Genomic DNA, 27,049 nt, shown 5'->3' on the forward strand with positions numbered 1-27,049 from the left:
GGGGTTTGTCCCAAATCTTTCCAAAATTGAGAAAAAGTGATCCTAGCTGCTGTGGTGATATGAAATAGTATAGTTATGTCTTAGTATAGTTATTCTTAAATATTCCTAAGAGAAGTTCCGGTATGAATTCTATTTGTAGGTGCAGGTATTTGCAGGTAATTTCCTGTTTACATTTGTCCAAAATCTTTTTGTGTCAGGGCATAACCACCACATGTGAAAGAAGGTGCCTAAATTTTTTTTACACTGCCAGGAGGTCGGATTTAATTTGTGTAGGAGCCAAATACCATCTATAACATATTTTATAGTAATTTTCTTATATGCTACTGCTTTTGATAGTTTAAGATTTTTGTTCCAAATCTGCTCCCAATCTGTAGATATTATGTCCTATATTTTGGGCCCAGGCTATCATTGGTCCTTTAACCAGTTCATTTCTTTCATATTTTAATAAATAATTGTAAAGTTTAGATAGACTCTTATTTTCCGGGCCTGTCAGACGTTTATCTAATGTGCTGGATTCAGTTTCAATTCCAGTATCTTTCATATCTGCTTTGTAATGGGATTGTATCTGGGCATATGGCCACCAATCTATTTCCATGTTTTGATTGTTTAATTTCCCCCTATCTTTCACATTTTTATCTAAAATATCTTTACATTTTAAAGTTTTATTTCTGTCAAATGTGTTCGGATAGAGCATAGCTTCCATGGTTGAGAGCCAGTTTGGAACTATGATATAATGTTTTCTTTTAATTTCCAACCATGTTGTTATCAATGTTTCTCTCGCTAAGTGCCTTCTAAAATATTTAGGGATTTTGTATTTATTCCAGAAAAAGGAGTGCCAGCCCATTAATAAATTATGACCCTCTAGTCAGTGTTCTCTCTAATTTTTTTGGGGGGTGGGCGGAAAAGTATAGTGTCTGAGCGGCAGTCCCTTCGGGACTGGGCGGCACAGAAATAATAATAAAATTTCCCTCTCGGCTTCTGGGCAGGTTTGGAAAACTCTGAGTTGATGATGATTTTTAAGTGAGCGATTGCTCACTGCTCAGCTTAGAGGGAACTATGCCTCTAGTGTCAGAGTATGATTATTGTCCAAATTAATCCAATTCCTTATCCATGTTAATGTTGCTGCTCTCTGGTATAATTTCCAATCTGGGAGTCCAAAGCCACCTCTGCTTAAGATAAGTGCAGATTCTATGAGGAGGCTCTGGGAGGGCGAAAAGCAGGCCTACCAAAAATCTGGAAATGGGCCTGTTTCCAGTCTCCGGAGCCCAGGGGAGGCCATTTTTGCTCTCCCAGAGGCTCAAGGAAGGCCTCCAGAGCCCGGGAAGGGTGAAAATTGGGCCTACTAGAAATCCAAAAATGGGCCTGTTTCCAGTCTCCGGAGCCCAGGGGAGGCCATTTTCACTCTCCCAGAGGCTCAAGAAAAGCCCCCAGAGCCTAGAAGGTGAAAACACCCCCCCTCCCCGGCATGGTCCAGAAGGCTGAGTAGGCCTCACTTTTACACCCCCATGGCCACAACCATCTTGCAAACAGCCAGATTGCTTACACTTTTCAATCCCACCCCTGGTTGCCACTGTAATCAGCAAATATGATATTCAATGGGATGTTGTAAATACCTAGCAGCCCCTCCCCCCTGAATAAGTCCCAAGCCTCTTTTGAAGAAATGCACAACATGAGAGATTAATATTTTATTTGTAAACATGCAGTTGAGAAAAGTTAACCACATTACATTGTGTTTTGTAGGTTCTTTTAGCCAAGTTGATTATTCAAATTAAATATGTACACATAACGAATGTTAAATGATATCTGGAACATTCTATGCATAGGAAAAAAATTGGAGTATATCAGGTTTTTAAAAGTCTCAAGAGAGGAAACTTTTTAAAAAGATTATTTCCTATTAAATACTCAAATCTTCAAAATGAGAAAAAAAAGGAATATACTTATTTTAAGACTATAATTTTAAATAAGGCTCAACTGCAAGCAATTGGAGCTATTACAAAATAAAAATAATTCAGATTTAATTATAAGTAAATATTTGGAATTTCTTGTTTGAGGAAACATGTATTATCAATCATAAGCATGATAATGGCTTTTTAAATGAAAATGTTAGACTTGCATTAATTTTATCTCTCTTTTATGAAATCTACTAGAGCTGGGCACACTTTGAAAATATTTTGGTAGATAGGGAAGCATAAGCACAGCATTGCTCTAGAACAGCTAAATTACTTTTCAGTCTCCTATAGAAACCTAAAAAAAGTTTGCTGCTTGAAAGGATGTTATGCCTATGCATACGCCATTGCACCTGTACCAAGTAATTTTTTAAAAAATATACAGTATAAAGATTCAACACATCTTTCTTAAGATCTCATGCTATATTCAATGAACAAAGATGTATTTCTACGGCAAATACTACAGAACGGAGGTTAGAAAACATATTATGGAAGTATGTTGTGAGAAGAGGAGCATAACATAGATTATTATTCTCAGTATCAATGCCAGATTTCTTAGAAAATCATAAAGATTTTCTATTTCTGAAATGATATTCACCACTAATAGTAGAGGAACAGCATTTTCTGAAATCTCAGGATGCTAAATATTGGTTTATCATGTACAGACTCTGGCTATGCCAACTTTGAAAACAATTCAGAAGGAATGTTCATAGTACTAATTACTGCCACCATTTCATTTTTCAACCTCATAGGTGAGCTTTTTAAAAAAGATGCAGCTGCTGTAATGAGTCAACTTAAATGGCTCTTAAAGCAGTGGTGTCTTTTTCAGATTTTAAGAAGTGTGAAAAAACATATGACAGCTTTAAGTGGAAACAGAGAGGAACTATATTTCTACTCACACGTTCTCTGCAGATTTCTTCCAAAGTGTATTTTGACATTTATGGTTAATATTGATATAGAATCTATACCTAAACAGAATCTTCATATGCTGTTAGGGCTCTCCAAACATTTTGGACAATAACTCCTATAACTTCTGATTACTCATGGTAATTGTTGTCCAAAATGCTAGCATTTACTTGAGTCTCCATCAGTGGTTCCCAACCTTTTTTTGCCCATGCCCCACCTAAGCCCATGCCTCCTCCCCATGACATATAAGTCTTACTATTCAAAAATTGAACTCCTACTCATGTGGAGGAAGCCTAACAAGGTGTAAACAAGGTTCCAATTGCCCCTATTAAAAATCAAATTGCCCCCCTGTGGGGCATGGGCTCCATATTGGGAACCAGGGATCTATATCCCAACTCTAATGCTTTGATAAAATGTTTACTTCCAACGTAGGAATATATTCAGCCTAAGCATTCATTTTTAAAACAAACAATCGAAAAAGACTTAAATATCTAGATGCGAGGATATGTTTCTTATTCAAGCACAACTACTAAAGACTGGAATAAATGTCATTCTATACATTGTATTGCAAAGAGACAAGAGAGAACTGGTTTTGTATATAGATAACTTCAGCTTGAATATTTTGCTGCATTAGTACCTTTAAAATTTAAAAAAACGTATACGGTGAAAATTAAAACAGCAATACCTAAAAAAGGCAAGCGCAAACAGCCAATGAAAATCTTGCCCTATTTTCATATGTGTTGCATACCCTGCACGCAGGTAGAATAGGGCAGAGTTTCAATTGCCTAGTTGTACCTCTTCCCATTTTGAAACAGTGGCTGTTACTATGAATGTGCCTGATGCTTGCTAGACATTATTTCTGAAGCAATACTAATATCAGGAATTAAATATTTAAAATCTCAAATTAATTCACATTGTAATGTAACTAGGACAAAGATTAGCAACTAGAGACTTTAGGACAGTGGTAAAATACACTTTTTAAATTACCGGTTCTGTTCTGTGAGAGCAGCTTGGTGGGCATGATGTGGCATGGTGGATGTGGCAGAGGAAGGATATTGCAAAATCTCCATTTCCACCCCACTGGGGCCAGCCACAGGTGATATTTGCTGGTTCTCCGAACTACGCAAAAATTCTGCTACCTGTTCTCCAGAACCTGTTAAAACCTGCTGGATTTCACCCCTGCTTTAGGGCTAAATCTGCCCTCTTTGCCTTTTCCCAGTTGTCAAATAATGAGAAATCAGTTGAGAGTAGTAAGTGCTGCCTGTGACAAGTGTAGAACTAATTGGTGACTAATTGTTTCTATTATTTTGCTAATTTGCCATCATTCAACTTTCCTACCAGCATGCATAGTGAAGCTCTATTGTTGTACAGATCAAATCCTAGGTGTGTTTTTTTCTATTGCTTGACTAACAGCAAGGGAACATATTTTACTGTTCTGGACTTATAGAAAATGGAGAAATGTAGCCATAAATACTCTTTTCAGTTTATAACATCTCTGGGATATAGGATGCTAAATGCATAACTGATGTAGCATGCTATCAATTATTCAAACATGTTAAAAAAAGAGATATGTGGTTATGAACATTTATTTAATGTCTTTTTTTTTATTTCATGCACTGAACTGAAATAGTAGAATGATGGCTTATCATTAATCTGATGGTTTATGCAATTAAAAGGTATTACTACAGTTTAGAATTCAAAGAATTATAACCTAAAATTATTTTATTTCTCAGCAATTAGAAAACAGGATGATGACATATGAGAAATGAGTTAGTAAATTGAAATAGTAATTTTGTGGGAACATTTTGAAGCAGCCAAAAGCATAGTCGTCGGTTCTTTGCTCTAGCTGGAGAGTTCTCTTCCTGCCAAAAATGAATGCCAAATCTCTTATTTTGTGGTTAATATTATCTGCAGCTGCTTTGGAATCTGCTAATGCAACTAATTACAAACTTTTAAAATTGTGTTACAATTTTTATTTATTTATTTATTTTGTCTAGTACATAATATAGGTTTGTAAGGATATAATCATAGTAATATACATCAACAGAAGATTAGAAAAACATTAGGAATAATATAGAAGAAATAATAATTGAGAATAATAGAGTTCATATTCATGAAGCTAGTAAAACATAAAAGAGACATTAGGACAGGGGACAGAAGGCACACTGGTGCACTTATGCATGCCCCTTAATATGTGATTAATTATTCAGATTGATTACATTTGCGGCACTTGCTTTTAATAAATGGATTAACTTATTTGCCTTTGCTATCAATTTTAAAATGCTGTTCTTTATGGCCATCTGTTAGCAGTCCAACCAGTCTTACTGCAATGGATTTCCCTTTCTCCTATTTGAGGACAGGAATCAGGGGAAAAAATCATTCTAGCCAGGCAAACAAAAGTTAAGCTTAACCCTTAGAATGCTCTTCAAGTTGAGAACCAGAGGAATGGAGTTATAAATGTCCTGCCATACTTTGGAAGAGTCACTGAATATCTGAAGACCTCTTGCTTCAGATAAAAAGAGAAAGGCATTATTCAATTATACTGCACCTGAGCAATTAAAGACATTCTGGTTTCCAGTCTTCTAGCCAAATTAGTTCAAGGGCTTTGGACTGATCCAATGGCCTACTACTTCTTGTCTCCTTAATTAGCACAATCAGAATTAATGGACTCAAATAAATAGCACTGAAATTGTCTTACGGATGCAAAATAGGTTCAGGAATAGAATTCAATATTAGCAAAATGGACTGCCACAATAAGTATCTGAATTATTAATTATTGGCTGGCTTGCTTCTGTTTCATTTTTGTGCATAGCACAAGTTACAGTAAAAATGTGTCATTCCTTTTGAAAAAAAAAGAAGGTATAAAGTGCTCCGCAGAAAGTGTAGGAAAATAGGATAGAAAAATCTTTTTCAATTATTCTGGTAATTTTTAAATACAGCTACAATGATAATGGTAAAAGAAGAGGAATTAGTTCTCTTCAGTCTCAAAATATCTGCCAAAGCTTTTAAGTACAAAAACAACAATATACACAGTGGTGGGTTACTCCCAGTTCAGACCAGTTCTTACAACCAGTGCTGGCGATGGGAGGCTCTGCCCTCCTGCCCAGGACACTTCTGCACGTATGCATGAGCGCATGCACAAACCAGTAGCAAACTAATTCAGGACCCACTACTGAATATACCTAAGAAAATTCAAAATACTATATACAATTGTGTTCCACAAGATTCCAGTAAGGAAATGTTACTATTCCTTCTGTAAAAGATTCGTCTTTCTTTTTTCTTTATTATATATCACACTTTTTCTCTCTCGTGCAACACCTGATCTTAGCACTTATTTCTAAATTCTACTGAGTCACTGACATCTCATCCACAAGTAGAGTGTTCATTGTCAACAAGACAATCAATAATCCCAATGTGTTTTCAAAAAACAGGAAAGGCTAAACATTATATCAAGTTATAACTGGCAGTTTGCAAAATTTTTGACCACCTGAGTGGTGATTCTTTCATGATTCACTTCCGAATGAGTAAGCGACAAGCAGCAACGGGCAGAAGAGTATTATTCAAAGAATGCAAATTTTCAGAAAGCCACAAGTTCAATTTAGAAGATAACTTTCAAGTAGGTTGTGAATTTTGAATCAATCTCTCCATTCTAGTTTTAAGGAAAATAATCATTAACTTGGGCTAAGACTTTTAAGTTTACAACATTCTATTTTGTAAGTGGTGAATCAGAAGTCGCCCTCAGTTTTTCAACTTTCATCATTTTTAATTATATCTGCAGCATCTTTTTCCAGCAAGGATTCACCTGCTTGTTCAGAATCTCCCCCTTGATCAAAAGTGACATTTTCTGAGTCCATGTTTACCACGCTGTTAGCCTCAGTTTCTTTTACTTCGAAGGAAACTAGCAGAGGGGGTGACTCAATTAAAGTCTCTGTTTGCAACATGCATTGTTGAGTTTCAACAGAAGAGCTCAAGAAGGGTGATATCTCTGTTTCCCTCAGGACAGATTGCAGAAGGGACAATTCTGTTTCCTGAGAATTTGCTGTAATGCATGGTCCCATTTGGGAATGATTTTCCTTTGGAAAAGAATGGAGAGAGGAGAAACCTTCTCTTATCTGGCCAGGTTGTTCACCTTCAGCGTGCTCTGTCTGTGACTTCTGTTCTTCAGACACAACATGTGGTGAAGGGCCTATTTTGCTCTGTTCAGATTGTCCGCTTTCAGTAGATGGCTCTATTTGAGACTGGTCATAGGTACCATCATTCTTTTCATCTGGATGCACAGTGCTTGGCTCTGTGTTCAACTCTTCCCTTGAGATATCACTGGGACTTTGTTCTTCAGATTTCTCAGAAGTATCCTGATGAATTATGGTGCTTATTTCCCCAGAGCTACTTACAACATTTGTATCATCTGCTTTCTCAGTGGGAGAAAGGGGCTTCTGCAAATCGCCTGTTTGATAGTCCTCTTTACTCTTTTCGTCTGCTTCTTCCTTTGAGTTTGACATTCCACACTCCTGTAAATCTTGTTCTTTGTTTGTAGACTGTTCACATTCTTTCAGTTCAATGGTCAAGGTCAACAAATTTCTAATTTCATTCACATCGTCATGAACTGGATGCTCCTCTTCTGCTGTTCCTTTATTTTGTTTTATTGTGATTTCACTGACATTTGTGATTGGAAGGGCTCCCTCTACAACAGTAAGTATTTTTGGACAAGATTCACTGCCACCAAAATCTGAAATTATTATTCCCTCTTCTTTTATCTTCCTACCCTCATCATATTCCTCTTCTTGATGCAGTTTTTCAGTTAAGAAAACTTCATTACTTCCAAGGCTAGCATCTGCTTCGTCCATCAAATTGGGGGCTGGCCCTCTAGCTGGGCTAGCCTGTGCTGATTCTACAGGAGTTTTTAGATCACTCAAACTGGACACGCTTTCAGAAGGTAGGTTTATTTCCTCATACAGATTATGTTTCTTCAGATGGACTGCTTCTTTTATCACTAAGCAGGAGATGGACACAAAGAAACAGAGAAAATATATTCAGCCACAGAATAAAACCACAGAAACATGCTGAGAACAAGATAATATTAGCTTAGCCTTAGAAGAACTAAATGGAGGTCAGTGTCTCCCATCATCCATAAAGTCAATAAAGAACCTTCCTCAATCCTGTACCCCCAGATTAGTGGTAGGTTGCTCCCGATTCAGACCAGTTCTTAAAAGGAGACTCCACCTACCTGCCTGGGACGTTTCTGCACATGCACAGAAGTGTTGCAAGCGCCTGCAAGCGCACACATGAACTGGTATTAAAGGGTTTTAGAATGCACTACTGCCCCAGATGTATTAATCTTCAAATCTGACAATGCCCAGTCAAGGTATAAATAATATACTTTGATTTTTCAACCCTGTTTTAAACCTATTGCGTTTTTTGAAGAATCCAAAGACTGGTGAATGAAAAAGATCAATGTAAAACTTAAAACTCTTTGAATTAATCTATTTATATTTATATTTGCCAAGACAGATTAATATGAATCTCTCAAGAAGCAGTTACCTGTTAAGGATTCATCAAGCAATGTCTGAAACAGAATTTCTTCATAGACATTTTCAACTTGTATCAAAGTGTTATATTCAGCAAAGATGTACTGTTCATACTCCTGAAGCATCTACAGAACAAGATATCATTAAAAGTAATAATGGCTAATTAGAAAATAATATTTACAGAAAAAATAATAAACTCCAATACAATGTGCTTATTAGAATAACTGAAAGGGAAGGTGTCTTAATCTATTTCTGCAACGAGATGAATTTCACTGGGAACTGCCACAAGTAAGCACAGTGGGGTCCTCAGACACTGGAAAGACAATTTGTTATGCAAAAATATTATGAGTACAGAATACAGTACTCCTCATTTATTAGGAAAACAGATAGATTCCTTAATTCTTTTGCTAATCACTCTTTGATGCACCAGGAATGTGGCTATCAATTTTCTAAGTGTATCTAAATTGAATGTAAAAATGTATCTAAACTGATTAAAAATCATGAGGCTTTTTGCAAACTGCCCTCCTCTTTCTCAAGCTCCGAGAACCCACTGCAAGAAGATACCACAAATATTATGTATCCGTTTATGTATTTTCATCTGTTTTTAAAATATTTTACTCTTACATATATCTGTTTCCTAACAGAATGTCCATAAGAACTGCATGAATTAGTTTTTGAAGAAAACATAATACATACTTTATACACAGGATTATGTAAGTTCTAATTCATTTTTATAGATATAATATGAAAGGGGTTCTTTGTAACATATTATTATTTTGCTCAAAGTAACTTTTAATTATCTTTTAATATTTCAGAAGAATACAGATCCTCTCCAAGGTCCCCTTCAATCCTTACATTTATGATTTGTTCTAATATGAAGTACTAACTATATCGTACACCCAAAATATTCCTTTGGCTTTCAAAAAAGACTAGCTTTTTTACAATAACCTTGGAGTTTTATGAATTGAGATCGGTTTAAGAAAAACATGTAATCTAGATTAGTGAAAATCAACAGGATTTAAGTTAACCATAAATCCTACAGATTTCTATGGATTGGCCCTAAGAATACCGGTAATTGTTTTTGTATTACTGTTGTGAGCTGCCCCAAGTCTTCGGAGAGGGGCGGCATACAAATATTATAATAATAATAATAATAATAATAATAATAATAATAATAATAATAATAATTAAGGCTGATTCCAACTCACTGATACTGTCTTGTCTCTATCATTTCATTTCCACAGACTTTAAAACTAAAGAACTATTGTCTGCTGACATTATTAGCATTTTAGTTTTGATTTGCAAATCCTTTTGAGTCATATATGTCAGTATATTAACCTACCGGTTTACATGTTGACGCCAATGTCCGCTGCAATGTGGGCAGAGTGATCTGGATCAAGATATCCTGAAATATCTTCTTCCGGATAGTACTGCTGTCATAATCATATTGCTGCCAAATAAGTTGTGTAAAAAAAAAAAAAACCAGATATGAGATTTTGGAGAACCGAACACCTACTTCCCAACTTCCTCCCCTGCTAACGTACACTAAAATGAAGCATAAAGCCAATAACAATTTGTATTCCTTCAGATTTATCTGTAGGATCAGAGCCAAACTCGATGTTATCTTTTTAATAAATATATAATTTTTATTAAGGAAGTTTTCAGCAGAATAAAAACAGTGCTGCAATTTGAAAATCAGAACAATAAAGAGAAATAATAATTAAATAATAATGAGAAAAATAGAAAAGAAAGAAAAAGAAAGGAAAGTGACAAAGATCTTAAGAAGACCTCAATCTACATCTCATTAACTGGACCCTAAATGAATGCACCACTGAACCCATCCATACAATTCTATACAACGCTGTTACCAATCTAGGACTCGACCAACTAGTAGCGAACAATACTAGACTCAACAACTGCCTTGACCTCATATTCTGCAATAGCAAAAGTGCAATTTATGGATTACAAATAAAAGAACCCTTTACCAACAGCGATCACAGCATGATAGACTTTCAGCCTCAATCTACACCATTGCAAGAATCACCTTAATAATGGGACACCCAAATACAACTTTTAAAAAGCCAACTATGAACTCATAGATGCCTACTTCTCAACTCTTGACTGGCAATCTATTCTCTGGCTGCAACACTGCTGTTGGCCACTATAACATCTTGTTCAAAGTCAAAAGACCTAACAGACTACATGTACCACTAATAACCACTGTAACCAAGAAAAACAAACTATCCATATCATTAAAGAAGCTACAATCCCCCCAAAAAATCCCTCTTGCAAAAAAACAAAGCAGGCTATTTAGCTAACTTGAAAAACTGCTACAAAAATATATACCAGCGAATAAATGCGGAATACTCCAACTATCACAGTAAACAAGAGGAAAACTTCTGCACACAAAATCCAACCACACCTTCTAAAACTTTATAAATAAAAAAACTCAAGGACTTGAGACCCCTCCCACCACTAAAAGGACCCAACAACAAAGAATGCTACAATAAAACAGTCGAAGGTAACCTCTTCAGCACATTCTTTGGCTCAGTCTTTGTAAACAGCAATAACTCATACCGAAAATTCCCTAGACCTACCACAAATACAATGATTTAACACAAATAGACTTCACTGAAGACAATATTGAAAAAGCATTGCATGGCCTAAAACCTTCTCTGTCAATCGGACAATTGGACTATGTGCATACTTCCTAAAAAACTCTCCACAGCCATAGCTGAACCACTAAGCATAACCTTTGAAAAATCCTACAGGACCAGTTTCCTACCAAACCTATGATCACTAACCACAGTCATCCCCATCTTCAAAAAGGGAGATCCAAGTCTAGTAGAAAACTACAGATCAATCTCTCTATGCTGCATCACATGCAAAATCATGGAATCAATCATAAACCAATCCATTGCCTTTCATCTAGAAACTAAAAACCTACTTTCAAACAAGCAATTCGGTTTCAGGAAAAAAGTATCCTGCAATCTACAGTTACTACACTGCAAAAACATATGGACCTGAAAACTTGATCAGGGCAAAACAACAGATACAATTTATATAAACTTCTCTAAAGCATTTGACTCAGTAGTTTATGATAAACTACTTTTGAAACAGAAATCCTATGGCATCTCTGGACCGCTACATGATTAGAACACTGTTCCCCAAAAAGCTGCACTACTCAAACACAAACTTACTGTGTTTTTAATATATTTTATGAATGGTGTGCATGTGTATGATAGTGACTGTTTTTTTAATCTTTATGGGGTTTTGTTTTATAACATTTTAGTTTAGGAACTTCTTTTATCTTTGTATCTATTGTATTGTATTTTTTATCACTGTTGTAAGCCACCCTGAGTCCTTCGGGTTTGGGTGGCATAGAAGTTGAATGAATGAATAAATGAATAAATAAATAAATATTATCATGATCAACATTATCTCTATTAACACAGATTAAAGACATTATTAAAATATGTGATATTTTGCATCTAGTCAATTCAAATAATTATCTACTTTTCATTAATAGAAATTCAGAGAAAATACTTTATTTGGCATTTGGATTTTATAAGGAACATTATAACCTAACATTCCTACTTTGAGAACAAGCAAAACAAATAAATACTTTACCTTAAGGACACGAAGTTTGACTTTTTCTATGGCTGTTGCCATTTTGGTTATGTCTTTGGAGTGATTTAAACCTAGCAGCTGCTCAAATGTATATACTGCATTTTCCAGAATCTATAAACAGATAACAAATAGTTGCCTTATTTATTTTCTTGCAGAGATCCATCTGCCGCTCAGATCTGTCTCTTTGTCAACATCTACTTACTTTATCTATACATAGATATATTTATTTACAGAGTATGTTGGCAATATTTTTTATTATTATTGCAAATATCTTTGTCTTTATTAATTATTCCATGAATTGATTTGTACAATTATAAAACAGGGTTTTCTTTGTTTATGTTAGTACATTGTATGAACCCATGTATTAGAGATTTTAAATCATCTCAAGAAACTGTGGGTTAGCATAATCAACAAACCATTTATTGTTTATATCCTTAGAACCTTGCCAGATGGAAATTATTCCACCTTCATGTCTACGTGATTCAGATATTTGATTTAAAGAATCGTTATAGTAATCCCTCCCTACTTCGCGATTCATCTTTCACAGATTCACTATTTCATGTTTTTTTCAAAGGGAAAAGAATGCTGGGGCAGGGACAGTTTGTGTGTGTGTGTGGGAACTGCAGCGGCAGCCTCCTTCAGCCTGCGCAATAGCTAAGAGAAGCTGATCTCTCTCAGCAATCAGTAGCGGTGGGTTGTTAACAATACAGGGAGGGTTTAAAGTCCAAATACTCGTTAAGTACATAAAAAATATCTCCCCTACTTTGCGGAAAATTGTTTTTTGTGGGTGGTCTTGGAACGCATCCCCCACGAAAAATGAAGGATCACTGTATCTCTAAAGGGAATTCAAACTTGGATTTGGGAGCCTGAATAATTAAAAATCAAGAAAGGGGTAACCAAGTATTGGTTGGCAAGTAATCCAAGCCTGCTGATGGGCAAAGTATACATGAATCCAATCATACCTCCTGCATTACGTTATGTGTCCTCTGGATAACCAGGTCAATGTTGTGGAATTTGAAGCGGACCTTGAGATCCTGAAGTTGCTCTTGAAGAAAATTGACTTTTAGATAGGAAGGCTCCATTTTGACAGAATCATGTGGCAAGTTCATCAGTTTATTCACATTCTGTCAGAAACACAGATTGGGAAGGAAATAAATTATCCAGTAGTGGTTCATTTACTACCCATTCAATAATTAGAAGTTTGTATAATCTAGTAGTTACACAATTACAGCAGACCTTGGTGTCATATGGTAAATGAGAAAGGTTTCTGGAGTTCTGCTGGCATTCCTCAGTAAAAAGGAATGATTAAGCTACCATGGAAGGCATAGGTGGGTTCCACTTATCTTTGCCACCGGTTCGCATCACATTTTGCACATGTGCATCCCTTTATGCAATTTTGCTCCCACGCATGCTCAGTAGCAGGATTCATCCCAAAACACAGCTGAGGAGCTGAATAGTTGTGTTTTGGGTGAAGAAATAAAGGTCAATATTAACCCCGGAGCGGGTTGGGGGCCCCCTTTTCAAGCAGCGGAAGAGAAGAAGCCATCCAAACAGTAAAAAATTGCTAAAAATTTCACAAAAGAGATGGCAGTGCCCATGGACCAGCACCAACCGTGATGTCACCAACGAGTCATTACTGGTTCAGGTAATCCGATCTGAACTAGGAGGAACCCACCCCTGATGGAAGGAAAGGAAAGAAGGCAATTCCTGAATTGTATCCTCATGTTACATGGTTGATTTGTTTTCTACTATGTTGCAGTTTATCTATATTGTCTATATCAGTGTTTTTCAACCTGTGTGCCGTGAGACATGGTCAGGTGTGCTGTGGGGAAATTAAACATGGGTCCCCAAACTACCATTCCTGCCAGGATATCCCTTTTGTGTTCATGGGAAAAGGCCCAGGTTTCACACTAAATGAGTGTAAATACATTTAGAAACTATATTATTAACTATATGTGTAATATGCACTGCGTTAGAGAGTCTCATTTTGTGTAATTTTGGTTGGTGGTGTGCCCCAGGATTTTGTAAATGTAAAAAATGTGCCGCAGCTCAAAAAAGGTTGAAAATCACTGGTCTATATATATTATCTACATCTAAAAAATAACTAATTTTTTTTGTACAATGTTTTTTTCCTTTTCAAACATGTTGTTTCTGAGATTTTCAGCGGAATTTGATTGTTTAACAATAAACAAAAAATATGACAAGTCTAGGAATGTAGTGTACCAACTTTTATAATCCTGCTCTATACATTTCGGATGAGACAGGTTCTTCTTATTTTTAATGTACAGATAGAAATGAAGAGAAAGTTATTTGCCAAAGGCAAGAGTCACTTTCCAAGTCACTCAGACTTGGAAACATCTGACCAAGATAAAAACTATTATACTTCAGTGGGTAAACTGAAGGCTGATGACCCCAAGTGACCCCCATCCCTGCAGAAGGAAAACAATTTAGCATCATGGCTCCCTTACCTCGTTTAATGTTGCAATGTCATTTGTTGCTTGAAAGGTTTGGCTGATTGCGTTGACTTCCTTTTCAAACAACAGACAGACTTCGGTGAATCCAGAACTCACTGGCCCCATGAGTTCCTCTAGTACAGAAGCTAAAAAGGGCTGAATGCTTTCAGTGCAACATATCTGGATAGGTTCAGTTATGCTCCCTGAAGATTTAAGATAAACCTGAGTTGAACTCTAAGAAGGAAGAAGACTTTAAATAAAAATTTACCATTTATTAGACGCAATCCTCCCTTACTGTCTGTGCATTCAGCAAACATTTGAATTTGCAACAGCACTGAAGAAGTAGATTTAGAACCAATCTTCAAACCTTCAGCATCCGTGCTAAACAGCTATCACCAATTAGATTGCAGGACTGGAACTACTTATGTATGCATGTAGACATCATATTGTAAAAATGCCAAATTTATGAGTTGGAACATACCACAATTGAAAAACATAATAACGGGACTATTTCATTGTTAGAGAATACAAGTACAGTATGAAACCACCAGTTTAAATATGGCTAATGCAATGATGCTGCCCTACTATGCAATTACATTTCCGAATTAAGAAAATACAAGATATTTTCTCTAGAAAGCTGAATGCAGCTGGTCACTTCAACAGATTCCTGATACAGAATAATTTGTATGAGGATGAACCCCGTTTGCATGTCTTATTAGAATACAGTGTTGGAAAATCTGATAGTATCATCATCTAACCACTTCTATCACTATGCAAGCTTTGTTTACTTGAATTAGAAATGATTAATTTTTGATTAATTAATTAGGTGTTATTGTTTCAACTCCCAGTGACCACATAGAGAGTTTTTCTCCATGGTGATCTACTCTTAAACTGCTCTTTCAGGTTTCCCAGCAGTGTGCTCTTTGCCACTGGGTCCATCCAGATAGGTAATATTCTTCTCTTTCCAGAATCTAGATCGTTGCATAATGTGTTCGAAATAGAATAATTAAAGCCTGATTATTTGTACTCCAATAACAACTTTGTTTAAATTTGTTCAGAGGACCTTTAGTTTGTTTTCTTGGTTGTCTACAGCAGTGTTTCCCAACCTTGGCAACTTGAAGATATTTGGACTTCAACTCCCAGAATTCCCCAGCCAGCAAATGCTGGCTGGGGAATTCTGGTAGTTGAAGTTTAAATATCTTCAAGTTGCCAAGGTTGGGAAACACTGGTTTAGAGTTTTCTCAGGAGTCTTTTCCAATATAAAAAGCATGTATACTCTTCTATCCTTCTACTTTAAAGTCCAACTTTCATTCCCATAGAGGAGAGGTCCCCAACCCCCGGTCCATGGACTGGCACCATGCCGCAGCATAAGCACGGCATAAACAAGCAAAGTCCCATCGGTGGGATGCAGGCAGCACACAAAACCATGTCCCCTCCAGTCCGCAGAAAAACCTCTCTTCCTGGAACCGGTCCCAGATGCCCAAAAAGTTGGGGCTGCTGTCATAGATTATCACAGTGAGTTTCACAGATTTTGATCTTTACAATATAGATCAGTTTTTCTCAACCTTGGCAGCTTGAAGATGTGTGGACTCCAACTCCCAGAATTCCCCAAGTGGCCTGGGGGTTGGAATCCATCCAAATGAAAGCTACCAAGGTTGAAAGCTTTGGTATAATCAAAGATGGCTAACCTTGGAATTTGATTTGCAGATCCTGTTACTATGACACTTTCCAATATTCTGACGACATGCAACTCAATTTATACTTTTTTTTAAGAAAAAAAGCACTAATTGTTTAATGAGGCTAGTCCTGATAAATGTGCACAGAACTACAGAAAAAACTGTAACTGCTATTGATTACCTTCATTTATACTATACATTTTATTTTAATTTTTTTTTAACAAAATAGAATTACTGTATCTTTTGGAGTATAAGATGCACCATTTTCCTCCCTAAAATAGGCTGATAATTTGGGTGTGTCTTATACTCTGAATGTAGCTTCCCCCCCCCCCAGCTCTAACTAGCTTCTAACAATCTTCCCAGCTCTTACCTTGCAGGCTCTTTCATTGTTTCTCTCTGCAAAGAATGTTTTCCAAGCCCTAAGTTTTTGCATGTTTTTTTATTCATTTCTCTAACTTGCTCCAAATGTTTCTTTCCAGCTCTAATCAGGTGCTAACAATGTTTTCAGCTCTTACCGGCTTGCAAGCTCTTTCATTGTTACTCTCTGCGAATAATATTTTCCAAACCCTAAGTCTTTGCAGGGTTTTTCCATTGCTCTACTTGCTCCGAATGTTTCTTTCCAGGTGCTAACGATGTTCCCAGCTCTTACTGGCTTGCAAGCTCTTTTATTGTTACTCTCTCCAAATAAAGGGTTTTTTAAAGCCCTAACTGTTCTGTCTGGGTTTCCCCAGACGTCAACACCAACTAAAAAGAGTAGGCAGACACGCTGGTAAAAAGTCATTTTATATCTTTGAAAACAAACACAGATAACAAAAACTGTTCTTACAAACTGGAATGCTATGAAGCTTCACAGAAGAGTCACGACGGCCAGACAATACAACAGGCTTCTTGCTGGCACACACACCACTGTAGATAATAAAACCCACGCCTCCCCCAAGTTTTCAGCCTTCAAGGCCACAAGCCAGAATCAGAGACGCCAAGGATCGAAGCAAGGTCACAGGACTCCCAAAAGATAACTCTCCACAATACAGGAAGGGCGGGCCTGCCTTTTCAACCTTTCTGAGGAGAACCACACCCAAACCCAGCTGTTGCCTATTAGGGATGGAAATACCTGGCTAATTGTCCCCTTCGTTGTGCTGCCCTTCTCTGCCTCATATCTATGATGGCTTGTGCGTTCTCATCTAATGACTCCAGGCTACTCGCTGGGGAGAGCTCCCTCCCAGGGGTCTCAGGCTGTTCTCCCTCCTCCTCGTCCTGACATTCCTCTTCCCCGTCTGCCTGGTCCTCCTCCTCCTCCTCCTGTTCCTCGTCCTCCCCCTCTGAGCATGGAGCTGGCAGAGTTCCAGCCGTTCCCTGAGGAGCCTCAGGCTGAATCACAACACTAACCAAGGGATAAAATAATGTACTGAAGCTGACCAGACTATGGAATACTTAGTAAGCAGATTATTTTCCCCATTTTCCTTCCCAAAAACTAAGGTGCGCCTTATAAGTCCAGTGCATCTTATATTCCAAAAAATACGGTAGATCGTTTACAATATTAATCATGCATTTGTTGCATCCACTTAAACAGAGATTTTCAATTTTTCTTTCCATTTCAAAAAAAACAACATGCAGTGTGAACTTATTATGAAATATGTTTAGGCCCATGCCATGTAAAAGTAGATATTTTCAAAAGGGGCAAACATAAAAAAGCCTGAATTAATTTTCTTTTACTATTAGGATTGTCAACTGATACTGTGGTTAATAGATGTAAAAAAGGAAAAATACAAAATGCTGATTGTGTGATATTCAACTTACCTTTTATTTTCCCAGCCAGAAAGTCTTTTGAATTCACTATCTGATCTATATTTGAACGAATAGTTCCCTCTAGTCCTAGAGTGACCTCTTTGCATTCTTCTTTCAGAGCACGTAAGCCATCTAATACCTGTTCATGTACCAAATGGTATGTTTCTTCTAGAATCTATAACAAAAAGCATGAATGAAATTATTTGCTAGCCATGCAAACCAGCTCCAAACCAGCTTCATTAATTAACCATGACGTTAATGAATATTCCTGTAATGAATATACAGTATAACTATAACTACTATATATAAATATATAAAAATATAACTAAATATGACTCTAAAGTGTGCAATAGGGTTGATATTCCTGGAGGCGTCTGTAATATGGTAAATGATTTAGCTTTACTAGATAAATGGTCAAAGCAATAGAAACTGCAGTTTAATGTTTCCAAATGTAAAATAATGCACTTGGGGAAAGGGAATCCTCAATCTGAGTATTGTATTGGCAGTTCTGTGTTAACAAAAACTTCAGAAGAGAAGGATTTAGGGGTAGTGATTTCTGACAGTCTCAAAATGGGTGAATAGTGCAGTCAGGCGGTAGGGAAAGCAAGTAGGATGCTTGGCTGCATAGCTAGAGGTATAACAAGCAGGAAGAGGGAGATTATGATCCCGCTATATAGAGTGCTGGGGAGACCACATTTGGAGTACTGTGTTCAGTTCTGGAGACCTCACCTACAAAAAGATATTGACAAAATTGAACGGGTCCAAAGACGGGCTACAAGAATGGTGGAAGGTCTTAAGCATAAAACGTATCAGGAAAGACTTAATGAACTCAATCTGTATAGTCTGGAGGACAGAAGGAAAAGGGGGGACATGATCGAAACATTTAAATATGTTAAAGGGTTAAATAAGGTCCACGAGGGAAGTGCTTTTAATAGGAAAGTGAACACAAGAACAAGGGGACACAATCTGAAGTTAGTTGGGGGAAAGATCAAAAGCAACATGAGAAAATATTATTTTACTGAAAGAGTAGTAGATCCTTGGAACAAACTTCCAGCAAACGTGGTTGGTAAATCCACAGTAACTGAATTGAAACATGCCTGGGATAAATATATATCCATCCTAAGATAAAATACAGAAAATTGTACAAGGGCAGACTAGATGGACCATGAGGTCTTTTTCTGCCGTCAGTCTTCTATGTTTCTATAAATTAGAGAGTCACATATTTTGTTAATGCAGGTAGCCGTCAACTTTTGACCACAATTAAGCCAATTTCTGTTGCTAAGCGAGACATTTGTTAAGGGAATTTTGCCCCATTTTACAACCATTTATTGCCACAGTTGTTAATTGAATCATGGCAATTATTCAGTTAGTAACATGGTGGTTCAGTGAATCTGGGCTCCCTATCGACTTTGCTCGATAGAAGATTGCAAAAGGTGATCACAAGACCCTGGGACGCTACCTAGAATCTGAATTTTGATCACATAGCCATGGAGATCCTGCAGCGGTTGTAAGTCGTAACAGTCATAAGTCACTTTTTCAGTGCTGTAACAAGTTTGAATGAACTGTTGTAAATTGAGGACTACCTGTAATCTTTGTCTCTCGGTGGCTACATCCAGCTGCAACACCTCTCTAGGTTCCAGATTAAAGAAAGAACAAATGGTTTGGAAATATTTAGTGAAAAGAAGTCTGAGTTTTGCTATTTGCTAGCAAGGAACTTCTTAGAGGAGTGATGGTTTTAATGTTTTCAGCTAAGTACCTTTAGAAATAAGCTGCTTAAATTTGAAACATACTATTTTTTTTAAAAAAAGATAACATCAATCTGAAATAATCTACTTTTCAAAAATGTGAAAACATTCTCCTTTTTTTCCAGCTCAAGACTTATTGACTTCATATACCCATCCACTTTGAAAAGAAGTGATTGTTATCAACTTATGTTTGTTTGTGTATTTATTTATTTATTTATTTATTTAATTCGACTTCTATGCCGCCCAATCTTGAAGGACTCAGGGCAGCTTACAATAACAATAAAGAACTTCCTGATCAGGAAATATAATACAGTACTTACACCAAACCATGCCCGTTTTCGGTCATTTCTTTTCCCTTTCATTTTAGGGAGCACCATGCTCTGAAGGCTAGATAGGAGTTCCTCCATCACAAGGTTGCTAAGAATCTGGAAAGAGATAACATTTAATAATTTTTTCTTTAGCCTCAAAAGCACAGAAATTGGTCTGACCTGAGAATGGTTGAGAGGAACATCCTTTTCATAAAAATATTTCCATAAAGAATGGAATTCTGTCAAAAAGAATTGAAGAATTCTCATAAAAGTTTTTTTTTATTCCCACACTTCCTGATGTAATTACCTGATTTTCATTTCCTATAATCATTTCCGATAGCCCATAATGGCCTTTCTCCTGACGGAAAAACTGGACCGCTTCTAAAAATGCTTGACTTTCAAAGGAAGGCTGTTTGAAAGGATCTGAAAGACACAAGAAACAACCAATTTGGATAAATAAATGTGATGTTGGTTTTCTTTCTCATAGTGTTTTAAAGAAAATAAAAACCTTGAATGTTTCTTTAGCTATTCATTCTGAATAGCAATAGCAATAGCACTTAGATTTATATACCACTTCACACTGTTTTACAGTCCTGTCTAAGAGTCAGCATATTGCTCCACAACAATATGGGTGGTCATTTTACCAACCTTTGAGTGGGATGAGAATGGAGATTTTACAGTATTCTTCCCCTGCCAGGCCCACCAAGCCACACCCACAAACCCGGGTAGGGGAAAGTTTTGAATTTCACCCCTGATTCTAACCACTGCACCATTGGGGCTGCTATCTAGAGCAGTGTTTCCCAACCTTGGCAACGCGAAGAGATCTGGACTTCAACACCCAGAATTCCCCAGCCTGCCTTTGCTGGCTAGGGAATTCTGGGAGTTGAAGTCCAGATGTCTTCACGTTACCAAGGTTGGGAAACACTGATCTAGAGGGTTTTAGGTGGGTTTTTTTGCACAGTACAGTACTTGTTTTTTCAATTGCTAAACATGAAATAATTTTGATAGGCAAAATCTATTATGAAACCAACCAGACAAATAATGTACCATTCTATATAAAAGCTCAGCCTTGGCATCTTGCCCCTGTGTTTAACTTGCCATTTGTCTAGCATCTTCTCTAAGACATTTTTTTTGTTCTACGAAAGCTTTAGGAGAAAAAGCCTCACAGCAGCCCAGATTAGAACGATCATAATATTAATATATCATTTGATTACCTTTCATTAGATTTGAAATCTATTATTTTAATTGCAATAAGACAAATTGTCCTGATAAAGTATATAAGGCTTAAGACAGCCAGACAGATTAAAAATACCTTTCTGATTACCTAGACCAGAAATCAACATAGATATCTTTAATTTGACCATTATATTTATTTATTTATTTATTTATTTGATTTGTATCCTGCCCCCTCCATATGCAGCTTACAGCATGTAAAAAACAGCACAACTCTGAAATCCAATAATAACAAACAGTCTAAAACCCCAACTTAATTTAAAAACAGTCATTTCCAATGCACCAGCATACATTCATCCATAGGCAGGGGCTGATGATTAGTGTCCCCAGGCTTGTCGGCACAAGTGCGTTTTCAAATTCTTACGGAAGGCAAGGAAGATGGGGATAGCTGATTCCAGAAGGCCGGGGCCCCCACGAGGAAGGCTCTTCCCCTGAGCCATGTCAAGTGACATTGTCTGGTTGATGTAAGGCAAGCAGGAACTACAGATCAGCCTCTAGAAAAAGATCTTAGGGTCATAGTGGACAACTCAATCATTTCATGCTTGGAAGCCTTAAGAAAAGGAGTCAAAATATAGAATACTGTACAAATATATAATAAGAACACATTTCAGAGTGTTGTGTAATTGCACTTAAAATATATTCTTTAAAATATACCTGCATGTATACATGAAAGGGCAATCAATTATATTGTATATTGTTTTTTAATATGTTGTAAGCCGCCCCGAGTCCTCGGAGAGGTGTGGCATATAAATCCAATCAATCAATCAATAAATAAAATAATAATTAAGGAGTTTCAGCTCCCTACAAATAAAGATTTCACTTAGCATGAAGGAAGATAAGGGAAGATCTGATAATGGCATATAATAACACGAAAAGAAAGAAAATATGTCTAAAGAACATTGGTTATTCTCTGACAGTGCTAGGACACTGGTTCATACATTGAAACCTATTGCAGGAACATTTAGAACAAGCAGAAGGAACTACTTTTTCCTAAAGTGCGCAGTCAAAACTGTAGAATTTGATACTGATAGTTGTGATAATAGAAATTTGGATCATTTTAAAAAGGGCCTGGATACATTTGTGAAGGATGAGACTATAATGGTTATTAATTCTGATACTGTTTATTTGTTGCCTCTTCTACCATAGGTAGTGTGCCATTCAAACTATAAACAGAAAGTAGGACAAGACTATCACATCCATTGTTAAATCCTGCGAGGTAGACACACTAATGAAAAAGAATCACATAGATTTCTGAAAAGGGTAAAATACAGAAGCTTGACAGTCGGCTTTAGAAATTATCAGGTTAATGTACATGTAGCATAAATAATCCCAAATTTCATTGTCACATTTCTCTTCTTCCTGGGTTGAGATGTCTTTTTTGAAATGATGTAGTTTCTACCCCCAATTAGCTGTGGGACAGAATGGGGATGTTCCACATGGCTCCCACTATATTACAAGTGGAACTATTAAGCAAATAAAAGATTTAAGTCTTATTTCTGGACTTTGCAATGCCACAAACATATAGCAAACACGTGGTGTTTGATGCCGAAGAGGAGAATGGAATGGGATGGATACACACACACATATGTACATATATATTTATACACATATAAATACTTAGTGTCTTACGACTGCAATTGAGCCCAACATTTATGTTGTTAAGTGAGACTGTTAAATGAGTTTTATTCCATTTTATGACTTTTCTTCCCATCTTTTTAAGTGAATCATTGCAGTTAATGTTAGTAACCTAGTTGTTAAGTGAATCTGGCTTCCCCATTGACCTTGCTTGTCAGAAGGTCACAAAAGGGGATCACATGACCTGGGACATTGCAACGGTCATAAATACAAGTCAGTTGCTAAGATCATATGATCATGGGGATACTGCAAAGGTTGCAACTATAGAAAATGGTCATAAGTCACATAAGTTTACTAAGTGAATGGTTGTAAGTCAAGGACTACCTGTATTAGGTTCGGGAAGGGTGGAGCAGGAATGGCTGGAAAATTCTACCAAAAGCAGCAAAGAAGTCAGATGAAGACCCAGAAGCTTTAATCATTGCAGTGCTAGGGCAAAGTCATCTAATTTCAAATGTAATGGTTACGCTCATTCCTAATCCTAACCAGGACTATTTGTGGAGTGCTGGTATCTGCATACCAAGAAGATACAGCATGCTCATCCTGTCTACCTTAGTCACTGTCATGGGCAATGGGTCTTCTTGCGCATCCACATGCCTTCGGGGTTATTATTATTATTTATTAGATTTGTATGCCGCCCCTCTCTGTAAACTCCGTAGGAGTAGCACCCTTCCTGATTCCTAAAATGGCAGTGGGGCTGGGTTAGAGAAAAGTAGCTTAGTTAGAGGATATAATTTTTCACTCTCTGGGTATTATGGCAGATTTTCAAACACTAGCAGAGCCCAAGATTCTTTTTACTTCGTAAAGGTTTCAAAAGAAACAGACTGATTTGAAATGTTATGAGCTCATAGCCTCAAAGGCCAAAAACTTTCAAGGCCAATAGAACAATCAATTACTAGATTCACTTAATAGTATAACTTTGGGTAATCAGAATGAATAAAGGTATTCAAATGCCTACTAAATGAAGGGGGTTTTATCTTAGTTTTTCTGTAAAAACAGAGTAGGAAACATTTGGCAATATAGTATTTTTGGAATAATCCTTACCAATTGGGAATTCATTCTGTCACCACTGAATATAATCCAAACAATCTTTTGTAACATTATTATACTTTACCCCTTCTGAAAATTGGAATAAGATTCTAAAACTAATTTTTGGAATAACAAAACATGATTATTTATTGTTTCATTAGTTAATTCTAATAACCAGGGAACTACTAAAATATATTAGATAGCTTTGCCTGCTATATAGCACAACATAATGACATCATCATTCCACAGGGATGAGACAATTATGCTTTCTCTTTTTTGGGGAACAAGCCATTAGCATGATACAGTACAATGCTAACAAACAAAAAAACTATTTTGTGGACTGTGGCATCGGAACCAGAACGAAGCATATTATATGCACAGAATAAACTTCTGTTCTAAATAGGAAGTTATTGAAATAGAAATATAGCTTCTCAAGAACTTATTTTTTTTTGCGAAACTTTTTGTTAATTAATTTTACTCCCCTATTCAATTTAAATCTGGGATTTAGGAATAGGAATAGCAATTATTAGTGAAAAAAATAGCTACTAAAGGGGGTGGGGAATGGGGGGAAAGGATCCTGGTATCAGAGTTTGTTTCAAATTATGGCTTGAGAGATACTATGATCCGAAATTCCTATCACAGTTTGTTCATCCATGATTTAGTGTGGCTCTTTATCTTGTTATAATTAAGTGATAATTCTGCTATATATTTGAAAGTCTCTATTGAAAAACAAAAACTTTTAGACAAAGGTTCCCAAGGGAATTTTCCTAGGATGGCTCATCAAGCACAGGTAATCAACCGATATGGTACATTAATGAGATTTCTCCCAGGGACACTGAACTTCTATTAGTTTTTGGTAGTAGAATAGTATTTTTCCTGTACAAAATCCATATGGATAAGCAAGGGATCTTTATTTATAATGAAAGTAAAGTATTCATGATGTTTTCTTAGCACGAATACAGAGGGGGCTTGCCTCTATTTCTATAATTATTGTTGCTCTACTTTCCAGTCTAGTCTATAACTATTTTTGGAATGATATCTTAAGTACTAAGCAGACCATGCTTCAGAGGTGACTTTCAGCAGATTCTAACCAGTTCTGGAGAAATGGTAGTGGAAATTTTGAGTAATTCGGAGAACCGGCAAATAACTGGCCCCACCCCCATCTATTCTCTGCCTCTCAAGTCCCAGCTGATCGGGAGGAAATGCGGATTTTGCAGTAACCTTCCCCTGGAGTGGGGTGGGAGTGGAGATTTTACAGTATCATTCCTCTGCCACCTCCACCAAACCATGTCATGCCCATAGAATCAGTAGTAAAAAAAACCTGAATCCCACCAATGCTGTTATGTCCTGAGAAGATGGGAAGTTTTCACTCCAGTCCCACAAGGACATGGAGTGGGGAAATTCTGATTGGCTCCTTCCCAAAAGGGCTCCCTATTTAAACTCCTGCCAAAAGCAGGCAGGGGCTGATGTTTGCTCACTATAACCAATAAATAGCTGAAGTCTCACTGCCAATCTCCTGCCTCTTCAGTATATTAATTCAACAACTGCCCTGTTTAAATATTTTTAGTGTCAGCCAAAGTTGTCTAGAGGCTGCCACTGCTTTAACAAGAGTAAAGATGCCCTTGAATCAAGCTTAATGTTGGTAACTGCATTTATGAACTTTTTTTGCCAGCTTTGTGAAAGTAATTGCCACTGGACTCTTTGGGACATTTTTGACTTTCCAGTCTAGCCCACAAGCCCTGGAATTCCCGGACAACCTAATTCAAACAGGGGCGGCATAGAAATCCAATTAATCCAATAAATAAATAAATATAACCCAGGTATTCAAAACAAATTTAATTCTCTCATAGATATGCGAGAAGTGATTATTATGATATATGAGATGTCGATCATTATGAACAATGCTTTTGGGTTGTAAAATCTTTCTTGGAGACCATTTTCACAATGTAAATAGACAGATGAGCAGGAGAATCATGAGGTCTTATCTTCAGCACGCAGCCAAGCACAGAAGAAATAATAGATAAATAATGCAAAGTTAAGAAAATTTTCATTGGATTTCATTCCGCTTTAATTTCTTTCCAGCTAGGAAAAGCAATAAATTTGAAGATAAAAGTAGAAGTCTGAAAGTTGAATCCAATGTTATTATAGATTTAATGGTTGTTACCTTAGTAAACGTCTGAATTGCTCACTCACACATATCGATGAGGTTTTTGGGAGAAACTCTATTACCGTGTTTCCCCGAAAGTAAGACAGTGTCTTACTTTCTTTTTACCCCCAAAAGCCCCACTACGTCTTACTTTCGGGGTATGTCTTACATTGGAAAAAAATTGAAAGGGTCGCGTTCCCGAAGGCATCTCCCCAGAGGCCAGAAGGGCAGCCGCGGGACAGGAGCCTCGTGAGCCCTTTTCCAAGTTCAACCTCAGGGCTCCAAGCGGCGTGCATGCGTGGAGCCACAGACGCGTGTCGGGGAAGCGTGTGTCTGGAGGGGAGGAGCCGCTCTGCGCAGTTGGGCAGCCCCACCTGCCTGCCGGAAAGGAGGCGGGCGAAGGAGGGCGCAGCTCCGGCCGCTCGCCTCGGAGCTGGTCGGCCTCGCTGTCCGTTTGCAGCCGAGCCTCGGCAGGACTCGGTTGCTGGGACGAGCGCCTTCGCTGCAAGCCGCCGCCCGCTCGGCTCGCTTCGGACCAGCGCCGTCCTTCGCTTTGCCAAGCCGGGGAAGAGGCGGTGGTGCCGCGGCGAGGCGAAGGCGAGGGGCGCGCGGGGAGCTTGGAAGCGACGTCATCGGGCTCCCCCCCGGCAATACCCCCGTGTTTCCCCGAAAGTAAGACATATGTCTTACTTTCGGGGTACGGCTTATATTAGCCGACCCCCCTGAAACCCCCGATATGTCTTACAATCGGGGGTGTCTTACTATCGGGGAAACAGGGTACTGTCCTTTTCAATGGGAAACCAAGATTTCAAAACAATCATTTGCAGAGATGACTGCAAAATCACCAATAACTATTTTTTTAAAAAAAAATCCTTCAGATGTGTCATTCTATTGGAAGGGGACACCTTAATATCCTGCAATTCAATAATGTTTCTAAATTTCAGCACATCCAAAAAGCACATGCCAATTATGGATCCTAATTATACCCAAATTTTTGCTCTGCCATATAGTAGCAGAATGGATACCGCCAAATAA

The 27,049-nt window shown here is 37.4% G+C and overlaps 1 protein-coding gene across 1 annotated transcript in view; it reads right to left on the reverse strand.

Annotated features, from left to right (window-relative positions):
* Positions 1-4,810: 4,810 nt before the first annotated feature.
* Positions 4,811-27,049, reverse strand: part of NIBAN1 (niban apoptosis regulator 1) — a 67,280-nt gene continuing 45,041 nt past the window's right edge. Inside the window, exons 6-14 of the mRNA XM_070746315.1 lie at positions 20,282-20,397; positions 19,987-20,091; positions 17,934-18,096; positions 14,476-14,663; positions 12,970-13,131; positions 12,008-12,118; positions 9,720-9,827; positions 8,391-8,502; positions 4,811-7,842 (exon numbers count right to left, since the gene is read on the reverse strand). Coding sequence (XP_070602416.1) covers positions 6,599-7,842; positions 8,391-8,502; positions 9,720-9,827; positions 12,008-12,118; positions 12,970-13,131; positions 14,476-14,663; positions 17,934-18,096; positions 19,987-20,091; positions 20,282-20,397 — 2,309 coding nt within the window. The 3' untranslated portion in view covers positions 4,811-6,598. The remainder of the gene's footprint in view (positions 7,843-8,390; positions 8,503-9,719; positions 9,828-12,007; positions 12,119-12,969; positions 13,132-14,475; positions 14,664-17,933; positions 18,097-19,986; positions 20,092-20,281; positions 20,398-27,049) is intronic.

The sequence above is a fragment of the Erythrolamprus reginae genome, chromosome 3 (genome assembly GCF_031021105.1).
Source record: "Erythrolamprus reginae isolate rEryReg1 chromosome 3, rEryReg1.hap1, whole genome shotgun sequence".
NCBI classification, from domain to species: domain Eukaryota; kingdom Metazoa; phylum Chordata; class Lepidosauria; order Squamata; family Dipsadidae; genus Erythrolamprus; species Erythrolamprus reginae.